Source organism: Gavia stellata, chromosome 3 (genome assembly GCF_030936135.1).
Source record: "Gavia stellata isolate bGavSte3 chromosome 3, bGavSte3.hap2, whole genome shotgun sequence".
Taxonomy (NCBI): Eukaryota; Metazoa; Chordata; class Aves; order Gaviiformes; family Gaviidae; genus Gavia; species Gavia stellata.
Genome location: NC_082596.1, coordinates 52,545,810 through 52,565,893, shown reverse-complemented (window position 1 = coordinate 52,565,893; position 20,084 = coordinate 52,545,810). Strand labels below are relative to the sequence as shown.

The 20,084-nt window shown below is 48.6% G+C and overlaps 1 protein-coding gene across 1 annotated transcript; it reads left to right on the top strand.

The window, feature by feature from the left end:
• Positions 1-946: 946 nt before the first annotated feature.
• On the top strand, positions 947-19,292 carry GATA6 (GATA binding protein 6). The gene is made up of 6 exons (XM_059836224.1): positions 947-1,869; positions 5,314-5,480; positions 8,802-8,927; positions 10,165-10,252; positions 10,346-10,452; positions 18,863-19,292. The coding sequence occupies exons 1-6, from the start codon at positions 948-950 to the stop codon at positions 19,028-19,030; spliced, it is 1,578 nt and encodes a 525-aa protein (XP_059692207.1). The 5' UTR covers position 947; the 3' UTR covers positions 19,031-19,292.
• The last annotated feature ends 792 nt before the right edge of the window (positions 19,293-20,084 follow it).

Sequence of the window (20,084 nt, the reverse complement as noted above, 5' to 3'; positions counted from 1 at the left end):
GGCGGGGACCCCGGCGCCGCGGCTGGCTGCGGGATGGGTGCCATCCCCCAGAGGTGCGCTCGGGCTCGGGGCAGGCCCCCAGCCGGGGCTGTCACCGGCCCCTGCCGCAGGCACAGCCCGCCCGGCCCGGCCTCGGTCCCGGTCCCGGTGCCGGTCCCGGGACCGCCGCGCACACGTCGGTGCCCGGCCCGCGCGCATCTCCCGGCTCCCGGGTGCCTTTCCCTCCTCCTCCTCCTTTCCGTGACCTTGGGCTGGAAATAAGCAAACAAGCGAGGCGATGCGCGGAAAAGCTAACATCGCACTCTGGAGAAGTAACCTTAAAGGGATCGCCTTACTAATTGTTTTCTCGGTGGAACCGAGTCAAATGACTCATCCATTGAAATAATCATAATAATAACAACAACGGCAGCAGCCAAGGAAGGGGCTTTGGCACAGACCGGGAAAAATGCCCCTCTTGCCGCCTCGCCCCCCTCTCTCCCCACGCCCTCCCGCCCACCTTCCCCCCGGCGTGCTTCATGTTCAAATCTCCGGCCCAAGGTGGGGAGGGAGAGGGGAGCAGCCCGCCGGCGGCGCCGGGAGCGGGGCCGGAGCCCGCAGCCCTGCCCCCGCGGGACCGCGCTCCGCGGGGCGCTGCGCGGCCGGCGGCTCCCGGCCCGTGTTGACCTGGGCTGCCTGATCCCATTCCGCCGGGGCGGGGGACAACAGCGCCGAGGCGACATGACTGATTAAGCGCTCAGAGGGTCCAGATAAGCTCTGATGAATCTCATTAAGGGAGGGAGACGGGCTGTCCTGTTTGCTAACGTTGTTATTACTATTTCTTCCCCCCCCCCCCCCGCTCTTTTGTGTCCTCCTTCCCCGCCCTGCCCTGCGGACCCCCCCTCCACTCCTCCTCCTCCTCCCCTCCTCCCCCTTCCCCATCCACACCCAGCGGCTAGAAGGCGACCTGGATGGCCGTGGCTGAAGGCGGCTGGTGCGCGGTGAAGAGGTGCGCTGCGGACGCCGGCGGTTCCTCCTGCCCCTTCGCGACCAGGGAGCCGGGCCCGTCTCCTCCTTCGCCCTCCTCCTCCTCCTCCTCCTCCTCCTCCTCCGGCGGCTCCCAGGGCGAGCGCGGCTCCTCCAAGACTCCCCTGCCGAAGCCCGACGGCAGCCACCGGCCGGCCCCGCCGCCGCCCCCCGCCGCCGAGGGCAGGTCGCTGCTCGCCCCCTACGTGCACTTCGGGGCCCCCCACCCCTCCGGCCTGCCCAGCTGGGAGGACATTCTGCTCTTCGCGGATTTAGACCAAACCAACAAGCTGATCTGGTCCAGCCGCGGCCCCAAGCTGAGCGCCCTCGGCGCCGAGCAGCCCGAGGAGATGTACCAGACCCTGGCCATCTCGGCCGCCCAGGGCCCCACGCCTTACGACGGATCTCCGGGCGGCTTCATGCACTCCACGCCTAGCTCGCCCGTCTACGTGCCCACGACCCGCGTGGGCTCCATGCTGCCCACGCTGCCGTACCTGCAGGGCAGCGGGGCGGCCCAGCCCAGCCACCCGGGCGGCGGCCACGCCGTCTGGTCCCAGCCGGCCGCGGAGAGCCCTTCGTACAGCACCGGCGGCGGCTCCCACCCCTCGGGCCGCTTCCCCTACTCCCCCAGCCCGCCCGTGGCCAACGGGGCCTCCCGAGAGCCCGGCGCCTACAGCAACAGCCTGGGCGCCAGGGACCAGTACAGCCCCCTGGCCCGGCCGCTCAACGGCTCCTACCCGGGGCCCTACACGTCCTACGTGGGGCCGCAGCTCACCCCTGCCTGGCCCACGGCGCCCTTCGAGAACTCCATGCTGCACTGCCTCCAGGGCCGGGCCGCCCCCATCCCCGTCCGGGCACCCAGCGCAGGTAGGGCCCGCCGCGGGGGGCGGGCAGGGCAGGGCAGGGCAGGGCAGGGAGGGCGGCCGCCGCACGCCGGGGCTGCTCGCTGGCCGGGGCCCCGGGGGGTGCCGGGGGGGCGCGGGGCGGCGGCGGCGGGGCTGCCCCGGAGCGGGGTTCTCCGGCCGGGCGGCGCGGCGTGGCGCGGCGTGGCTGTGGTGCCGGTGGCAGGACGGCGGTGCCGGGACGGTGGCTTTTCTGGGGTGGAGGAGCCTCCCGCCGTTTGCTTTGGCTTGGGGGGACACCAAAAAAAAGTATAGCAGTCGGCGTTGCAAACCCACCGTTCTCAAAACGAATCGTCCGCTGTAAGCCTCACTTTTAGTTTTCCCAACTCCGTACAATCCCGCTTTCCCTAAATGCGGTAATCTGGCCACGAAACGGTGACAAATTCCCTGCCAATTAACCTTTCTCGTAGCGTGGAGGCACATTGCAGGGGCTGGCTTAACCCATTTTGGATTATTTCAGCTACAAACCCCGTTGCTTCGTTAAAAAGGAAAAGCAGCAAAGCAAAACCTCTGATATGAACGAGAAACCCCGTTTATAAACTGCCGTTAAAATATGGCACCTTCTGATGGGATTTTACTTTCACTTCCGAGGTGTCCCGTCGGTTTTTTTAGTTTAGGAAATTCTCGGTGTCATTAAATTAATTGTAGAAGTGGAGGCTGAGCTGCGAGGATTTAGTCAGAGGTAGAAAAAGATTAACGATTATTGCAGTCTCTTCAGCTTTAGAATATCTGTGTGTATATATAAATACAGAGGTATAGAGAGGGGTGTGTGTGTAAGTGTGTGTATATATGTATATTTATATATATTTATGCATATATGTGTCTGTATACACACACGCACACACACATTTGATCAGCATTTGCTTTAATCATCAACTACCCACTAGGTAGGCATATTTTATATACACTGATTTTCTCTTTCAGTGCAGCGTTGCAGAAAATTACTCGATGGCTTTTCATCTTTCTATAGGGGTGTGCACGGTGCTCCTCCTGTCTCTCGATGATACCCGGCAGATTTAGGCATTTTAAGCCTCCCACTTGGTGTTTACTAACCTGACAGGGGGAAGAAGACTCAGTTGTAGTGACGGTAGGAGAAGGGCAGAGCAAAGCCGAGAAGCCGCATTTCAGGGCGACACCAAAGTTGAGATTTTAACTCAATTTCCAAAAGTTATAGTGTAAAAGTAGGTGACGGTGGAAAAAAATCCTGTTTTTTTTTTTTTTTTTTTTTTTTCCGGGAGAGAGGTGGGGATGGAGAATCTCACGGAAGGGAGAGGAGAGGGGTGGGGGAGAAGGGGCAGAGGAGGGAAGAGCGGGACGCCGGAGGAGGCTGGGGCAGGAGCGCCAAGCCAGCCGAGGGGGGGCACGGCAGCTTCCCCGGCCCCCGGGGGTCTCTCACCCGCCCTTGGGTCTCCGGAGCCGCTCCCGCTCGCTCCCCGCGGGGCCGCTGAGCCCCGGCCCGGCTGGAAAGGCGCGGGCAGCGGGGTCAGCCGCGGCGCTGGGGCGCCTTCCTCGCGTTTCCCTGGACGGTGCCTCCGGCCCCCAGCGAAGGAACCGGAGGGGCGGGCGTCAGACTTTCGGTGAGGGCAAGGGTGGGTGCCGCGGCAGCCGCATCGCGTGGTAACGTGGGCGAAGCAGCCCGGAGCTCCTGGGCCACGCGAGTTTCTGCTCCCGCAAGAAAAAATTGCGGCAGCGACGCCGAAGCCCTTTCAAATAATCATGTCAGCGGTCAGGAACTGCAAATTGTTGCCGCAATATATTTTTATAGCTAAATATTACATAGTTTGATGCAGCTTTCTCAGTGTTACTCGTAGAGCCACTAAAACAATACCTAAAATTAAACCTTTATTTTGCTTTCCTTGGACATAAATATATTTCTCACGCACTAAGGGGAAAAAATATTTTAAAATGCCCGAGAAATATTGTCACGGCAGAATTTCTTTCTGCAGGCACGAAGGTAATGTTAGAAAGTAAATAGCTGGGACAAATAACTGTTTAACTTCCAGCGTCCTTGAAGCCTTAAGCATTTTCCTGATTACAGTCTTCAATGGGGCTTTTAGTGCAAAGATTAATAAATCTTAGCCAAGTGCTAAGAGCTACAAGCTGACAACGTAGGCTGAACTGTGCTCTCTGGACTCTGCCGTGTGCCCGTTCCTGTTTAGCGCCTAATATCTTGCAAACGAAGGGAGGAGAGAAATGTATTTCGGTGGGTGCAGGCCAAAAGGCCGTTTCTTTCTCAGCTCAGTGCCCACCCGTGACATCGCAGCCCTCTCTCCAAAGCTGCCTGACGTTTACAAGTTCCCTGTCGCTTTTACAGCGCAAAGCTGCTAAGCAAAACGTAAAAGAATAACCCAATGATGAATTAAGGCAGGTAGCGGAGGGAATGGAGGGAGCAAAAATATCATTGACGAAGCTATCAGACTGAAAGAGACTTTCCCAGCCTCAGGTCGAAAGCTGCTGCGGAAATCCAAACACCTCCTTTTATTATTTCTGCACAACGTGGCACGGTATATCCGTATTTTTTTCCCCTGAAATATGGAGAGGTGAGTCAGAACAAGAATATAAGGATTCGCAGGGTGAAGGTGTTTGCTTTTATAGGTGGGTTCTCTTTATTTTTTTCCCGTGCATTTAGACCCTTTTCCCCCCAGTGTTCAGTAGCTGTGGGAGCGGGAGGCAGAATACCGCATATTTTTCCATTTCCTCCGTTTCCTACCAACGAGCTCGAATGCGACTAAATAGCCGAGGCGAAGTGGTCGCTCCCCGTCGCTGACGGCACACCAGAGCCCCAAACGCTGCCTAGTTTTTCTAGTTGCGAGGCATTTAAAATGAGAGTCGGGGTAAAAACTCCTTGCCCAGCCTCGACCCGGGGCAATATTGGGCAAAACCACCGCTCCTTGTTTTGGAAGCGGGCTATTCTGGCAGGCGCCTAACCCCCCCTGCTCCCCTAAAAAGCCAAGTGCGCCTCCCTCTCCTCCCGCTGGGCACCACGACGGGTGTTTCACCCCTCGAGCGGACCCCGCGCCGCTCCAGCCAGAATTCCGAAGGGCCAAATCGCGGCGGGAGCGCAGGGCTGCCGGGGGTCGCCGCTCCGTCTGGCCGGTGCCCCCCAGCCCGTCCCGGGGGGCAGCGGCTCCGCTACGGTTTGTACAGCAAAGGTTGTGCTGGGGCCGGCAGCAAGTCTGGTGCCGTTACAGAAATTTAAACAACAAAACCCAGAGGATTTTGTAAAAAATCACCGCATGGCCGCGATCACTGCCGGGGAATTGCTTTTCCGAGGGCTGAACAGCGCCAGTTGCCTGCTCGCCCGGGGCCCGTCTCCCGGCGCGGTGGGGCCGGGACAGCGCTCCGCGGGGCTCCGCGCCCGCCCGCGGCCGTGCCCCACCGCCTCTCCCCTCTGTTCTGCTCCCCCCAGAGCTGCTGGAGGACCTGTCCGAGAGCCGGGAGTGCGTCAACTGCGGCTCCATCCAGACCCCGCTGTGGAGGAGGGACGGCACCGGCAACTACCTGTGCAACGCCTGCGGGCTCTACACCAAAATGAACGGCCTCAGCCGGCCCCTCATCAAGCCCCAGAAGAGAGTGGTGAGTGGGGATGGAGGGGAGGAGGGGGGCGAGAGGAGCTGCGTCCCGAGGGACCCCCAGTCAGCGCTAGCCCGGGGAAAAGCGGGGGCAAGGATGGGGGAACACAATCAAAGCCTGTTAGTCGGGTGATTCCCCCTGGCTGCAAAACCAAAGTGGGGCTCCTGACCAGGTTTGCAGGCCAAAGTGGTCACGATGAGGGGTGACAGGGCTGGCAGCCCTCTGGGTGCTGCTTCGGGCCCACCTCTGGGCCCTACGCTGGTGAAATCGCCCTCTGCCCCTGGTGAGCCGCACACCAGGCATGGGCTGCCCTGGCTTTTTGAGTTGATGGACCCCGTCGGTGAGGGGGCATTGGCGGCTTGGAAGAAATTTGTGCTGCCAATGTTGGACGTTTCCAACAGAAAAAAAAAAAAAATCAAGGTTGGAAAGTGTTTGTTCAGAGGGCTAGGAATTTCTCCAGACCTGCTTTGTTTGCTGAGAGCTCGATCCTTGGGAATGTAAGCAAGTTTTGTATATAATTCAAAGAAAACCAATTGTTTAAACAATGATAATAGCCTTTGTTTTGTTTTACTCCTAAGAAATGAGCGGCAATTTTTCTAAAAATATACTCCTCAAACTAGGGGGGGAAATAAATAGCACAAACCAGAACCCCTGTTTATAACTCAGGCTGGCACTGAATAGGCAAGGAGAAAATTTAACAAGTGGGAACTGCACATTATGTTTAGCAAATCTGGGTGGAGGTCAGCAGGGAGAAAGAATATGCTCTTCAGTAATGGCTGTTACCGAGTGAGCCACAATAAATCACGCCGCTATAATCCAAGCTGATGTTTGGACCCTTGTGTATGGAGACAGTGTATCAATCCCATCAGCCTTTCAAGCCCCTTTCAATCACGCCAGCTGCTTCGCTCCATGCCTGTTTTCCTAGTGTTAAAACACATCCCGTTCTTTATTTCACAACCATTTGAATTTAATGCCCTTACGGGGCAGGGGAGAAACAAAAACCAAATGCGCGATGATCAGAGCAGACAGTAAGCGCTCACACACCAACCCCACCTCTGTTTAAACACCTTTCTTTAAGCCAAAGAGTTAATTTAACTTTAAGCTAGAGGTTAATTACTACTGGGTGCCCGTTTTTTCTAGCTGTCTGTCCACTAAATTTCATGACACGAGGCGTTATCTCATTACTGGGGACAAACGCGGCAGATGGGCCAGATCTGCTGCTTGTCTGAAGTGTCAGAGCTCGACTGGCCGTGGCACCCTGGCCCAATGTAGATTTCAAGTAGCTGATACCCGGCTCCGGCATTTCTGTGTTCCTTTTCTTTTTTTTGAAGGAGAGGTGGGGGTGAGGAGACTAAAACAGAGTCAAACTGCAGCCCTATTTCAGCCTGACACCTCGGCGAAATAACTCTGAAAGAGCTCTGCGTAACAATCCCTACCGAGTACCCTGGCCATAACTATAAATCAACTATGACTGTGTGTTCATACAGTTGGAAATATCTAGGTGAGAAGGGAAAATGTTTTGAAAATGCTAAACATGTTTAGATTGCCACAAAGTTTCTGATAAAATTCCTGCGGCAGAAAAGTCATTTTAGCTTCAAAACATGCCGACCCCCCCCCCCATTTGTTTAGATACAGGAATGAGCAAAAGCTATTGAAATAAAATATATGAAGATTTATACCAGACTGCATACAAAAGAAAGAAAGATTTAACAGAGTGAAATGTCTGACAGCATTTCACTTGCAAAGAAAGAAAACGAAGCATATGTGTTAGGATCAGCCTTTTTTTTACCCGATCCATGCAAAACTCATACCGAATCAAGGAGCGCAATTTGGACACTGTGCGTACATATTTAATAACAAGGTCAAAAATTCTGTTTTCATGAGACCTGGATTTTTAAGATTAAAAAGTATAGGCGTGTACTTCAGCCTATATTACATTTGGCTGTGGTTTTTTTTTTTTTTTGCTGTGCAATTAATAATGTTTTACTGATTCAAAGTTGCAAAATTCATATTTAATCTGGAGTTCTTTCTGAGCTGTGGTGTAAGGCGACAGCTTACTGCTAAAGAAATTCGAACAGATAAAATTCAAGAAGTCGGTTATTACTCTGGAATATTCTTCATTCTCAAAACATTTTTATAGGTTTCCCAAGTGGCAGGCTGCTCTGTGGTATCAAAGGTGACCGAGTTACGTCTAACAACCCAGCAGTAAATGATTCAAGAGGAAGGGCATTGTACCCTTAAGTTAGTAATTTCGGTTACGGGTGCTTTATAGTCAGAATAAGATTAATGCAATCCTCTGAAACTGGCTTCTCCGTGTAAACTTGTTCAGCTGCCAGACACAGAGCTAGGCACAGATTTTTTTATATTTTTTTTGACAATGCGATACTTTGAAAAAGACTAGATTTATGATGTCGCTGGAATTCTTTGCTTATGATGAACGTAAAAGAGATCACTTGTTACAGGGACTTTTATAACCCATTCACCTTCATTTCACATGTTTATGAGGACTGCCTTCACTTATGATATACAGCCTGCAGCCATAAAGCTCCGGGTTATACGGTTATTTCTGATACAAGGTTGCTTCATCTTGGCTCCAAACTCCACGGAAGAGTGTCATAAATGGCTTGTTTGCAGTGGGGATCTTGTTGTCACCCACCAGCTTTTCTGCTGGCAGAGAGGAAGCTCTGTTCTGTAAAACACGCTCCCGAGGCACGTTGTTCTTCGCGCAAGGATAAAATGGGCAATGATAAAAAGACCTGTTTATAAAGATGCTGCTGTTGTACCCCCTGGCACCCGGTAAAGTTTGTTTTCCCCAGCCGTGGTGCCACTGAGGGAAGGTGATTAGAGCAGCTGATTGTTCCCGTGAGTCGGGAGTATCGGGGGCAGGTTCAGAGCTGCCTCTTTGCCCACCGCACAGGGGAGAGGGCGTTGAACCGGTTGGAGAGGTGGTACAGGAATGAAGTGCCTTCTCCTCAGCTGGATGGAGCTGTAGTGGAGATGTTTCCTAGCTGTCCTGCTGGAGGAAGAGCTAGTGCCCGGTGGTCTGAACAGAGGTCCCCAGGTCAGCAGCTCCCAAAATGTGAATTTTTGCCTCTGCCGCAACTGCCTGGAGTTGCAGACTTGCAGTACCTCTTCACGTCAACTTTCCAGTCTCTGAAATGAGGAGAACCTTGTTTTAATTCTGGGATGTTGCTGATAGATGCTATAAGAAACCCTCCTACCATCCCCACTGCATGTTAAAGCACTTTTTATGAACTGTAAAGACATAAATCATCTGCTCCTGCCCGCCTGTTTACGCCTGTGTTTGCCTACGCTTGCCTCTAGCCCTCGTCCCGGCGGCTGGGCTTGTCCTGTGCCAACTGCCACACCACGACCACCACGCTGTGGCGCAGGAATGCGGAGGGCGAGCCCGTCTGCAACGCCTGTGGTCTCTACATGAAGCTCCATGGGGTAAGCGGCCGCTTCACCAAGGGAGATTCCCCACCAGCTCAGATGCTCCTTTGTGAAAGGGCTGGTTCTCTCGCCGGCGGGCGCCCGGTGGCTTTGGGGGATGGCATCAGGCTTCCTCAAGTCGGGGCAATGTTTCTGTTGATGCTAATGGTCTTGGCTCATGGTTTGGACTGCCAAGTTAAGAAAAAAAAGGATAAAATGACCAAAAAATGCCTGGCATTATAAAATGGTTATACTGTTTCAGCAAGTTATGGTTTTGACAAGTTCTGTGTTTGCCGTTGTAGCTCTTCTGACAGATCTGTACAAAGAAACCACCTCTGGATGAGTGGCAGAGATCTTTTTGCCACCGGCATCTAAACCAGCTCTTCAGTGGGGGAAAAAAAACCCCTAGACCTTCAATAAGACAGTTCTTCATGGACAGCTATAGCTATGCCAGCAATACTTTAAATGTAATTCAAGCCATAGCTGTGCCAGCAAAATTTTAAACGTCATTCCAGGCTTTGCTAGGCAATAATAGAGGAAGAAAATAGCTCTATCCTGAATGTGATGGAGTATGTTTTGGGTGATATTTTAAGTCAATGTTTTCTGTGTAATGATTATAGTAGTGATGACACAGAACACAAAGCTGATTTTTGAGCACATTTTCCCTATCAATATAAATTTAGATACTATAAAGCTGTATCATGGGCAGAACTGCTTATAAGAACAAATGCTAAACTGATTATGGCCTAAAGCTTCTGTTCTAAGACACTTACCGACGATGATCTGGTTTGTGCAGCTGGTCCACAGGAAGAGGAGCATTTTTTTCCCTCATGTGCATTCTTGCTTTCCAGTATCAGCCACTGGAGATAATTCCTACCTGTCCGGAATAAGAAATCAGGGATCAGATACACCCCATCCAATTTAATTTCATACAACCTATGGCCAAACAGTGCCATTTTTCCCTTAGAGTGTGCTGTTTATTGGTGGAGTGACTGTGTTGGAAAAACTGTTTAGCTTTCTTTATGTTTTTCTGCTTTCTTTATTCAGATAAAACTCCCCTTGAAACAATTCATTGCTTCACCCAAATAAAATGCAAAGTTTTTTTTTAATTGCTACCATGACATAGGAAAAATTGACTTGCTATATATGACCTCAACAGGCATTTTCAACATCATTGTTTGATCTTGTAGTGTATTTTTGATATTAGAGTACATACACAACTCTATGATCGATGTGGAAATTTAATTTTTTTCAGGTTCCCCGACCTCTTGCTATGAAAAAAGAAGGAATTCAGACCAGGAAGCGAAAACCTAAGAACATAAATAAGTCAAAGGCATGCTCTGGTAAATATAAAAGGATAAGACAGTTGAGCTGCAAGAATTTTTTTTTCCTGGCTGGAAAATATTTGTTTTTAATACCAGTTCCCGATATTTCAGGTAACAGTACTACTGCGGTTCCTATGACTCCAACATCCACGTCTTCTACTAACTCAGATGACTGTAGCAAAAACGCTTCTCCCAGCACACAGACTGCAGCCTCCGGGGTAAGCCATAAGCTGGTGTCCATATCTGTAAGCAGACTGATCACTGTGCAATGTTATCACAGCTTTTATCTTATCTAGCAGAACAATAATCTAAACAAACTTTCCAGTTTTGTTAGCTGATACTGGAACAAGATTTTCGGAGGATATTACATATAGCTGTAAACCGAACGACAAGCTGAAGTACTTTACAAACCTCTTAATTAAGATCTATATAATTTTTATGATTAAGTTAACCACAGCTTAACCCCAGACATTTTGTTTTGAAATGTTCAGGTTCTTCTATTTCAAAGGTTTTCTTTTGGAGGAAAGACAATAAATCATGCCTGATTGATCCTTTCAAGAAACAATTGTGCACATACCCCATTTTTTCTGAAATTATCTGAATTTATAATTCAAGGCAGTGCTGCTCTCATGTTTTCCAAAAGCTGGTTTATATATATATGCATTTGAACGCATTATCCCAAATGATTGGTAAACCCCAGCAAAATGTTATCTTGCTGGATGGAGGGAAACATAAAGGCTTTTGTTTTAAACTAAGATGTGCACTTAAACCCTGATCCAGACCCAGCTGAAACCAGGCTGGGGAGCCCCGCTGATTGCAGTGCATAGGGGATCAGCCCTTTCCTCGTAGAGGGCTCTTCAGGGGCCAGATGCTCAGCATCTGGCAGCCCCGAGCTCCAGAGGAGTGCCAGAGAAGCACTGATCAGCCCCTGCTTTAGTTTTGATCCTTATTTTACATCATGTATTCAAACCATCTCAAACTTCCTTTCTTCACTCAGTTAGCATGTGTGATAACAAATACTACCGCTAAAGTTGTGAAGCTTAATGTAGATTAATTTCTAACCCCTTGGCTACACATATCCATATCCGCACTCACTCCTCAGGCCCTCTGTATCTTTTAATCTGCCACATCATTTCTTTGAAAAGCTTTCCTAATGTGGCTTTCTCTACTCGTTTATTAATAAAAAGAAGACGTTGTTTATAATAACTATTTTTCAATATGTCTCGGCGTTCCCACATCCAATTTCCTTTCAATAGTTTAATTCCTGACGTACAAAGTTTCATTGTACAAGGGGAGGAAAAAAAACATTTTTAGCAAATGTGATTGTTTGTGGACTGACAGGGCCACCCAGTTTCAGAGACACTGGGTTTTGGGTTCGGATGCTGCCAGACAGGGATATTACTACAAGGGCTTGTCTTTGACATGAGAAAACCCTGTCAGTCCAATAAAATAAACAGATCACATAAAAAAAAGTTAAACACTAACCAAAAAGTGAACCGTTACTGGGTTTCGGGCTCCCCCCAGTGAGCTACAAGGCACTGTTTTAGGCTGTCCCCTAATATTTGCGAAGGGAAAAATGCAGGCAAATTTTCCGTAAATTTTCCTTTGATTGCCTTAAGTAGGACCACCGATCCTGAGGACTGTTGTGATATTTATATAATGGACAGAATTAGAAGCACAATCCCAGCTGAGGCTGAGGCAGCGGTGTAGGCTGTAGGCAGTGCAGCCGTGCTGCTCGGGGAAGGAGAGGTCACATAGGCAAGATCCCGTTTCTCCTATGCTGTTGCCTTCTTGGCTGGCTAAAGCCTGCCTTCCTTTCTGTAGCCCTTCTCCCTTGGAGAGCATATCAAACCTGTTGTTAATAATTTTTATGTAATTTTAATAGTACCGTTTGTAATAGAATTTTGCCAGGTGGAGTTGTGTGGGTGGAGGTACAGTTCACGAACGAAGAGGCTAGTTGAGAACTATTAGCAACTAAGAGCAACTCCCAGGGACCCTGAGGCTGCTCTTAATTACACATAGCAAGGCATCCCCCAGTGCCAGGACTTCAGTTCTCCCTGATTTTTCCATAGTAGATCAGGCTGGGAGAAGACACCTGCATGAGGGCCAGGAAAATCCATCCCCTTGTATCCATCAGGCAGCACGGTAGTATCTGCACAGCCTTTCCCCACATCAGATGTACCCTGCATATGCAAAGCACTTGCAAATTACCTCTTGTGAAAAATTTCAATGAAGGAAGTGATGGAGGGAGGCTGTGAAACATGCTGAAGCGGGGAGGCTGCAGCAGCAACCAGACATATGGGCATCCCCCCTGACTCCCCCGCCCCGCTACATGAAGGGCTAGTGATCTCCCATCTCTGCATCCCAGCCCCAAATGTACGTGAATAAGGATGGGATTTGCAGGGGAGTTGTTGACAGGGCATGTTGTGGGTATGGGCACATCCTTCCCTTGGGCTCCTGCTTTTGCTCAAGCATCAGCAATTCAATGGGATGAGGACGGGGGAGACTGGAGGCTGAAAGTAGAAAGCGGTGGCTGTTAAGATTTGCTCCTGTTGCCCCAGACATCATTTGGGAACATGATCGTCAGCTTATGAAGGAAGTGAAATAATTGCTTATGGGCCTAAATCCCATGGCAGGGGCTGAGCGCTCATAAGGGCCGTTGAAGTTGTTGGGAGTGAAGGGATGTCGGCATTTTAAAGCAAGGCAGCCTGTAATCTGATCACATGCTGAAGCAAAGATACTCTACTAGACTTCTATTTTCCTTGATTTTTTTTTCTTTTGAGTTGACCCATCGATAGCCTGAAGGTTTGTATTTATTCTTAGAACAGGCAATGGCTTTGCGCAAGGAGAATAAACTTCTCCAGGCCATGTCAGGAGGGAGAAAACCCTCAGATGGATGAATCCAGGCTCTGTAATCTTTGGTTGCTTTAACAAGAACGGCGCTGATTCCTGCCAGCAGTGCTGGTGACGTTGCCGAAACACGGGCACCTGCTGGAAGAGCGAACCTGGCTCATTCCCCATGCATTACACAACCGGCATGGCAACTTGTTTTTGTTTTGCTCTGTTTTTGCTTCTCCAGCCCTAATTCTGTGAGGAGGGGAAAAATGCCAAATTGACATTAGGCAGAGAAATCTGATGACGTTTTAGAAACTGTTGTCTGAAATTCACAGCAATGTTGTTGCTAAATGAAACAGAGAAAATGAATTCCTGTACTGGTACAAAAGGAATTTATTATGCCTTTTATGGGAGGCTGCCAAAAGAGTTCCCAGTTATGTAGAAATCTAATAGAAATGAAATTCAGCAGAATTCATTTGTGTCAGTAATATTCACTTTTTGCCCTACCTTTCTTTATCTCTTTTAAAGCAAAATAAGGAGGGGAGGGCAGAAAAAGAGAAAGACAGCAATTACTCTTGGAGATGTCTTTGAGACTATCCGTTTCATGAAGGGAATCTTATACAATGCCAATTTTGAGACAAATTAGCAAGAACCTTAAATGTTGATTTTATGTTCTAGCTGAAGTTTAAACATTTAAAAGATACGATTAATGAATTGCTGTGGGTGCAAAGTTGATTTCAAACACCCCAAAATGTAGAAGGGTTTGGATCGGAGATATTTCGTTGTCCCATTGTGAAGGGGCTATTTGCCAAATTCACATCTGGATCTAGGATTTAGGCCTATTTCTGTTTTCCTAAGCAGTGTAAGTACTGGGTGTCCTGTGTTACTAACATGGAAAAGGTCCAGCTGCATGATATATGAAGTTGCCTTACATCCCCATAAAAAGAAGATTTGAAGGTTTCAGACAGCCTGCATCTGCATCTATACCTGCTCTCCCTTTGATGCTGTTGAAACTGTAGAGAGAAAAGCTACATACATTTGCTAAAACAAAGGGCACGGTCTGTAGCGCACACCCATCCATTTCCATGCAGGGGCTCCACTAGTGTGATTACCAGAAGGGCTTTATTCCCTTATTAGGATAAAAGGCAGTATGAAAACTGCTGTAAAATTTGCTTTTTATGGCAGGCCATGGAGACTCCATGAGCCAGGGCTGATGTCAGTAAAAGCTCAGCAGCACCAGGGGAGATCTTCTTTCAGAAGACTCTACTGTACCCTTTGCCTCCAGTTTGGTGCTTTCTCAGAAGGACCATAACCGCACACCATGGAATAACGTAGGACAGTTGTCTTGCAGGTAAAAGTAGCACTTACTTCCCTTGGAGGTTTACCTTGAGAAGTGGTTCAGGACTGGCTCTTCACTGTTGTAGGCTGGAAAGAGGGAGAGCTGACTGAAATGGCCTTGGCAGGCCGTGAGCTAGTAGGAAAATGCAGTTCTAACTGTCCCCAAAATGCCCGACAACCTGGGCTGAATTCACTGAACAGCTTCTCCTGGATTTGCTTTCTTTTGCTTTCAGAAGAGGGTTCCTGAGATGGTTAGAGGTGGTGTTCTTCTCTCCTTTTTAGGCAGCAGATTGGTAGGGCATTCATGCAGGCATCAGGGAATTAGCATCCATACTCCCAGAGTCTGGATGAACCCAGATACTCAACCTCTTTAAAAAAAATCTCCTATTGGATATTGGAAAGTTGAATGTCTGAGGGTCCTTCAGACTATCTGATAGTAAGATTTCAGTTGGTATAGAATAATTTCGTAGCCGTCGGGACAGAGTTTCCATGAGAAAGACTCACCAGCATGGTTGTTAAGAATTTCACCTGGAAAATGGGAACACGGTGCCTCAGTCCTGGTATGAGTAAATATTTATCTAAACCAGGTGGAATAAGATCAACAGGAGGCATGAGGAACATGGCAACCAAATAGTCTGGTAGTCAGGGCACTATACTGGGAGATCTGATACTCCAGATTAAATCTTCTCTTGGTCTCCTACCTCACTCCTGGACAAAATAGGATGCTGCTTTCTTCTCCCCACTCAGTTTCATAAAATCAGTCATCCATTTTCTTTGCTCCATGTACACGTATCCAAAAGAAAATACTTCATTTTGTATCAAACAAAACAAGGCAATCCAGCTTTTTTGTTTCATCAGGGAAAACCAAGGAAAAAAGAGTATTTTTGGCCCTACCCAAAACTTCTATATGCATATGGACACATACATTTTGCTTGGTTTTGTTTTATTGCCAAAGTAATAAAGCCAATTAGTCATACAGCTCTCGACAGCAGGAGGGGTCATCAGCTTTCCCAAGCCATGCTGGAAGTTGCCTCCCTTAGGAAATTAATGAAGTCGTAACCACAGATTTATGTTGCTATAATACAAAGGAATGATCAGAAGATAAGTAAACTTACACATCTGCAATATAAACAAAAGGATCAATTGAACTAGCAAGAAATGACAACTTTGCGTAGTAAGAGGATCACTAAATCAGAAAAAAAAGCTGTGGTTTTGCAGTGCCGAGACTTGCTCTTCAGAAACCAGGGAGTGACAGTATTGGGAGAAAGTGCTCTTGGTGCGGATGGCAGTTATTGCAGGGAGGCTGGGGCTGGAAAATTAAGGACTCCACCACAATTTGCCACTGCACGTTATATGCAAAGGACATTTTTGCAAGTGTGTTTCAGCTGACTATGGTTATCTTTTAAGTGTAGTGAAACTAAACTATGCTAACTGAAGAGGAAGAGTGTCCGCTGAGACTCAGCTTACTACAGACCCAGTGTAATGTCCAAAATTCATGGAGCATTTTGAACCTGCGAAGCAGATGGAGCAAAGGTCTATCAGATAGAGCAAAGGTCTAGATCAAGGCCCTTCGCCACCACCTCCAGCTGTTAGTACAAGTCCTTGCCTGGAGCTTTTTCCTCTTGGCTGCGGAGGCGTGGGGAGAGGCCGGTGCAGATGTTCCCCCCCCACTCTCCGTGGCGGGCAGATGTCACAGGAGTGGGTGGAAGAAAGCAGGAGTCCTTCAGCCAGAGATGTGGGTGCTGTTCCCCTAGTGCTGGCCAGCAAAGGCTGGGCAGCCTGGTTTTGATCTGGGCCAGCTTTGGTGGGGGTGAATTTGGCTCTGGGGGACTGCTGGCAGGTTTGGGTAGGATGTAGGTGTCTAAGTCCCTCTGTGGCTCTGGCTGAGATCTCCCTCTGAGCATGATGGGCAGGTCTTCTACAGAAAGGACACCTCTGATCCAGACAACCTGCCTGGGAACTGCCCCATGACCAGGTTCTGCTGTTTTGGGTAAAAGAAGGGATCCTTAACCACCTTTGCAGATACAAATGCAAACTTCCTCTGTTTGTTTGGGAGGCAAGCTCTTCCCAACAGGCTTCATTCATTTTTTCCTCAGGAAGCTGAGCCTCAGTTGATTTATCTGTCCTATTATCAGATTTCAGCAATAAAAATAAGCCCATTACCTTTTTATTGATAGACCCAGCTGTTGTGAATTAGAAGAGCTGGTTGACTTCAGCAGCATTGTTCAGCTTATTTATTCCAGCTGACAAATGTCCTCTAATAACTAACTGTAGCTTCTGTCATCTTTCATCCCTTAGAGCTGGAGAAGTAAGAGCAGACGTAGGCAGGCTTGGGAGCAGAGCCGTGATTCAGCCACGTCCTTTTCGTGAGCTAAAGTTTGTTTTCCATGTCTCACTTGGGGAGCTGCCTGAGCTGCCTGGATTTGTCATGACATTACCGGGGTGGGGTTTCCAGGCCTGGCGGTCCTGCCCAGGTCCTGCCTGTCCTGGCTCAATGGAGCCAGGATCCGGCCTTGGTCGGGCAGGGATGGGCAGTCTTCAAACAGGACGTGCCTCCGTGTCCTCCCTTCTGGGGTGCCCGAGGGAGGGGTAGCTGATAACCCCACATGGAAACTGCAGGTCCCTGTGCCCCACCTTTGTAGGGTTGAATCAGGAAAAGGGTGAATTACACTTTCCAAGCCCGGAAAAAACAGGGAGTGATAAGAGATTTGCCTACCGGAACAACAGTGGCAAATATGGGCAAATGAGAACCTTTCAAAACAGCTCCCAGTATTTTTAGCTCAGGTTGAGCAAACGCTGCTCAACTCTAATTTAAACTCAAGCTGTTAAAAATGATGTCTTTTGTGCTAACAGGAGTCTATTTGATGTATTAGAAATAAAAAAAAGCCTTTTTCAAAAACCAGACTGATGCAAGACCAAAACCTACCCAAAGGTTAGCGTGAAACCTGCCTCGTTGAATTCTCCATTCTCCAAAGACGATATGGACATGCGTTGTCACTGATTGGCAATTGTGTGTTTGAGAGAGCGGTAAAACATATTTCTTAGGATTAGAGCTATTTTGACCATTTTTTGGGGGCAAGCAGTTTTTCCTTCCATCTCTGCATTTCAGGGTAGTGACTGACAGAGCAGAGTCCTGGTTGATGACTGGGTGGAAGAATAGCGACGATCAAACCTTGTAATAAAAGATAAAGAAAATATTGTAGTATTTCAGTGTATTCCAGACAAAAGTGACCACTGGCAATGAGTATCTCTTCCAGAAGGTGAGGTTTTCCCTGGGTTGGGAACAAGAACCGTGCATAGCACTTTTTGGAAATTACCTTTGAATAACTGAAGCCTTGCTTTTCCTATGTCAGGACTGCTGGCTTGGCATGGCTCCAGAAGAGCCAAGAGCTCTACTCTTGTAAAATGATTAAATATGTATACTTTTCACTTAAACAGCGGGCAGGAAGCTTCTGCAGTCACAGTTTAGGATAGTTGTTTTTTTTTTTTTCTTTTTAAGGAATCTTGTCCAAAGACTATCCATTAACAAGTAAATTAAGGTTTTAAAGTTGACATATCCAAGAGTTAATTTTGCATGAAGTCAGCTCTTAAACATTTCCTTTATCAGGTGAAAACGTTGCCCCTTCTCTGTCTGGCACTGTGAATTTTTCCTCTTTAGCGGATCTGCTCAGCCTCATGGAAAAAATGATCATTTCTTTGTCTTTGTAATTTCTATGTTAAAATAAATGGGCTGATTTCAGTGCAGTTCAGAGGTTCATCTTCGTGCCTACCGGGGCTCCCCTGCGTGTTGTCTTGTGCATGTAAGTGGCGGAACAAAAAGCCTCCTGGTTCAAAGGCATAGTGTTTCTCCACTTGAGATGAAAGGAGCATCTCCTTTAGTGGCCAGTCTTACAGGGACAAAGTGGTTGTGGCTAGCGTTTTGAAGGGTGAGGAATGATTTTAGGCACTTCAAGGTCTGAGGGACCCAAAGAAAGCTGATTTCCAGGAGGTGCTCCACACCCACTGCTGGAGAATTGGGATGTATAGGGCTTCTCCCACCTGGGAAGCAAAACTATAGGTGCCACAACTCCCGGGTCACATTTTTGGTGTTGGTATCTGTGTCCCTTCAGTAGGGGGCAGTGGGACACGCACGTTACCTTCTTCATCATGGTTTGATTTCCAGATTTTTCTGCACGTCCTGCGCTTTCTTTCCCACCTTGCTGTGAAGATAACCATGTGCTGTTCTCCAAACACGGCTATCACCCATCTCAGACCTTGCCAGCATAGTAAAGTCACTGTTTCATGAAGGGGAGAGTGAGTGGGCTGACCCTGAGAGCTTTTTTCAGTTTCAGGATTTTGAGGCACAGGGGTGACCAGAGGGCAAACCCTGAGCCCGCTATGCTCCAACCCACACCCCTGTGTGTGCAAAGCTCACCCGCTCAATGAAATCCCTCTTTGCTCTTCCCCCAACTCCAGGCGAGCTCATCGGTGATGTCTGGCCCAGGAGAGAGCACCAGTCCCGAAAGCAGCAACCTTAAGTATTCAGGTCAAGACGGGCTGTACACAGGAGTCAGCCTGACCTCCACGGCCGAAGTGACGGCGTCCGTGAGACAGGATCCCTGGTGTGCCCTGGCTCTGGCGTGACCCGGCGCGAGGGAAGCTGGATCCCGGCACTGCGCAGCAGCCCCCAGATGTCCGCGCATGGTTTCTTCTGCGGAGCGGTCACAGCGGCAGCGAGAGTGCTGGCAAAGACCGTGCCTCTGAAATAGTTTCCAAGCTTTGGTGGCAGAGGTGTTTTTCAGCCTCCAAAAGAGGCTCTGCCGAAGCATCCAGTTCCTCATCTATGCAAGAAAAACATAGGGAAAGCAAATGCCCACCGGGGGATAGCTAATGCAGCCCTACACTCTCAAAAAAAAAAAAAAAAGGAAAAAAAAAGAAAAAAAAAAAGAAGAGATAAACCTAGTCCTATTGATAGATTCCAGAAATACATCCTCGACTTACCCAGCAGCACTGCCTTTCTGATTGTATAGTTGTTTTCACTCTCTCATCGCCTTCTCCCCCAAGAATTTGGTGGAAGTTGTCAGTGTCGGGAAGGGAGTACCAAAGGCTTTAATTACTAGAGATGATAGTGAGATACTTTTTAACGAGCATCAGAAGTGCATACTGCTTGAGTCGGCGCAGATGTCTTGCACCGAACATTTGATGTCTTCGCCCCGTCGGTCCTCTCCTCCTATGCCCTCCATCTTCAGCGTGCCTTGCTCTGCTCTTCAGAGCCCAGCTATGCCCCTGGAAGAAATCACAACGTTTGGTACAAGTCTCACAAGGTCCAGCTTGTTCAGGAGATTTTGGTTTTGGTTTTTTTTTTTTTTGGTTTAAAATATTTACTCACTTTGCAAGACTGCGATATAACTTTTAAAGTACACTGTGACTGAGGTTTATGAAAGTTCGTATTTTCTGGCTGAACTGTATAAAGTCAGTCAAAATTTGTAAACAGGGTAGCAATCAGATATTTTTCTTCCATATATACAATAATTTTTTTAAAGAAGTGCAATTTGCGTTGCAGCAATCAGTGTTAAATCATTTGCATAAGATTTAACAACATTTTTTATACAAATGAATGAATGTAAACATTTTAACTTAATGGTACGTAAATAATTTAAAAGAAAAACTTAACTAGGCATCCTTAGGCTTTTTAGCG

What these genes read in the sequence shown, in the direction of transcription:
- GATA6 (XM_059836224.1), top strand. Translation starts at nt 948, where the DNA reads ATGGCCGTGGCTGAAGGCGGCTGGTGCGCGGTGAAGAGGTGCGCTGCG. An exon ending in TCAAGCCCCAGAAGAGAGTG is followed by an intron (nt 5,481 to 8,801) that starts GTGAGTGGGGAT and finishes GCTTGCCTCTAG; the next exon opens with CCCTCGTCCCGGCGGCTGGG. An exon ending in TCTACATGAAGCTCCATGGG is followed by an intron (nt 8,928 to 10,164) that starts GTAAGCGGCCGC and finishes AATTTTTTTCAG; the next exon opens with GTTCCCCGACCTCTTGCTAT.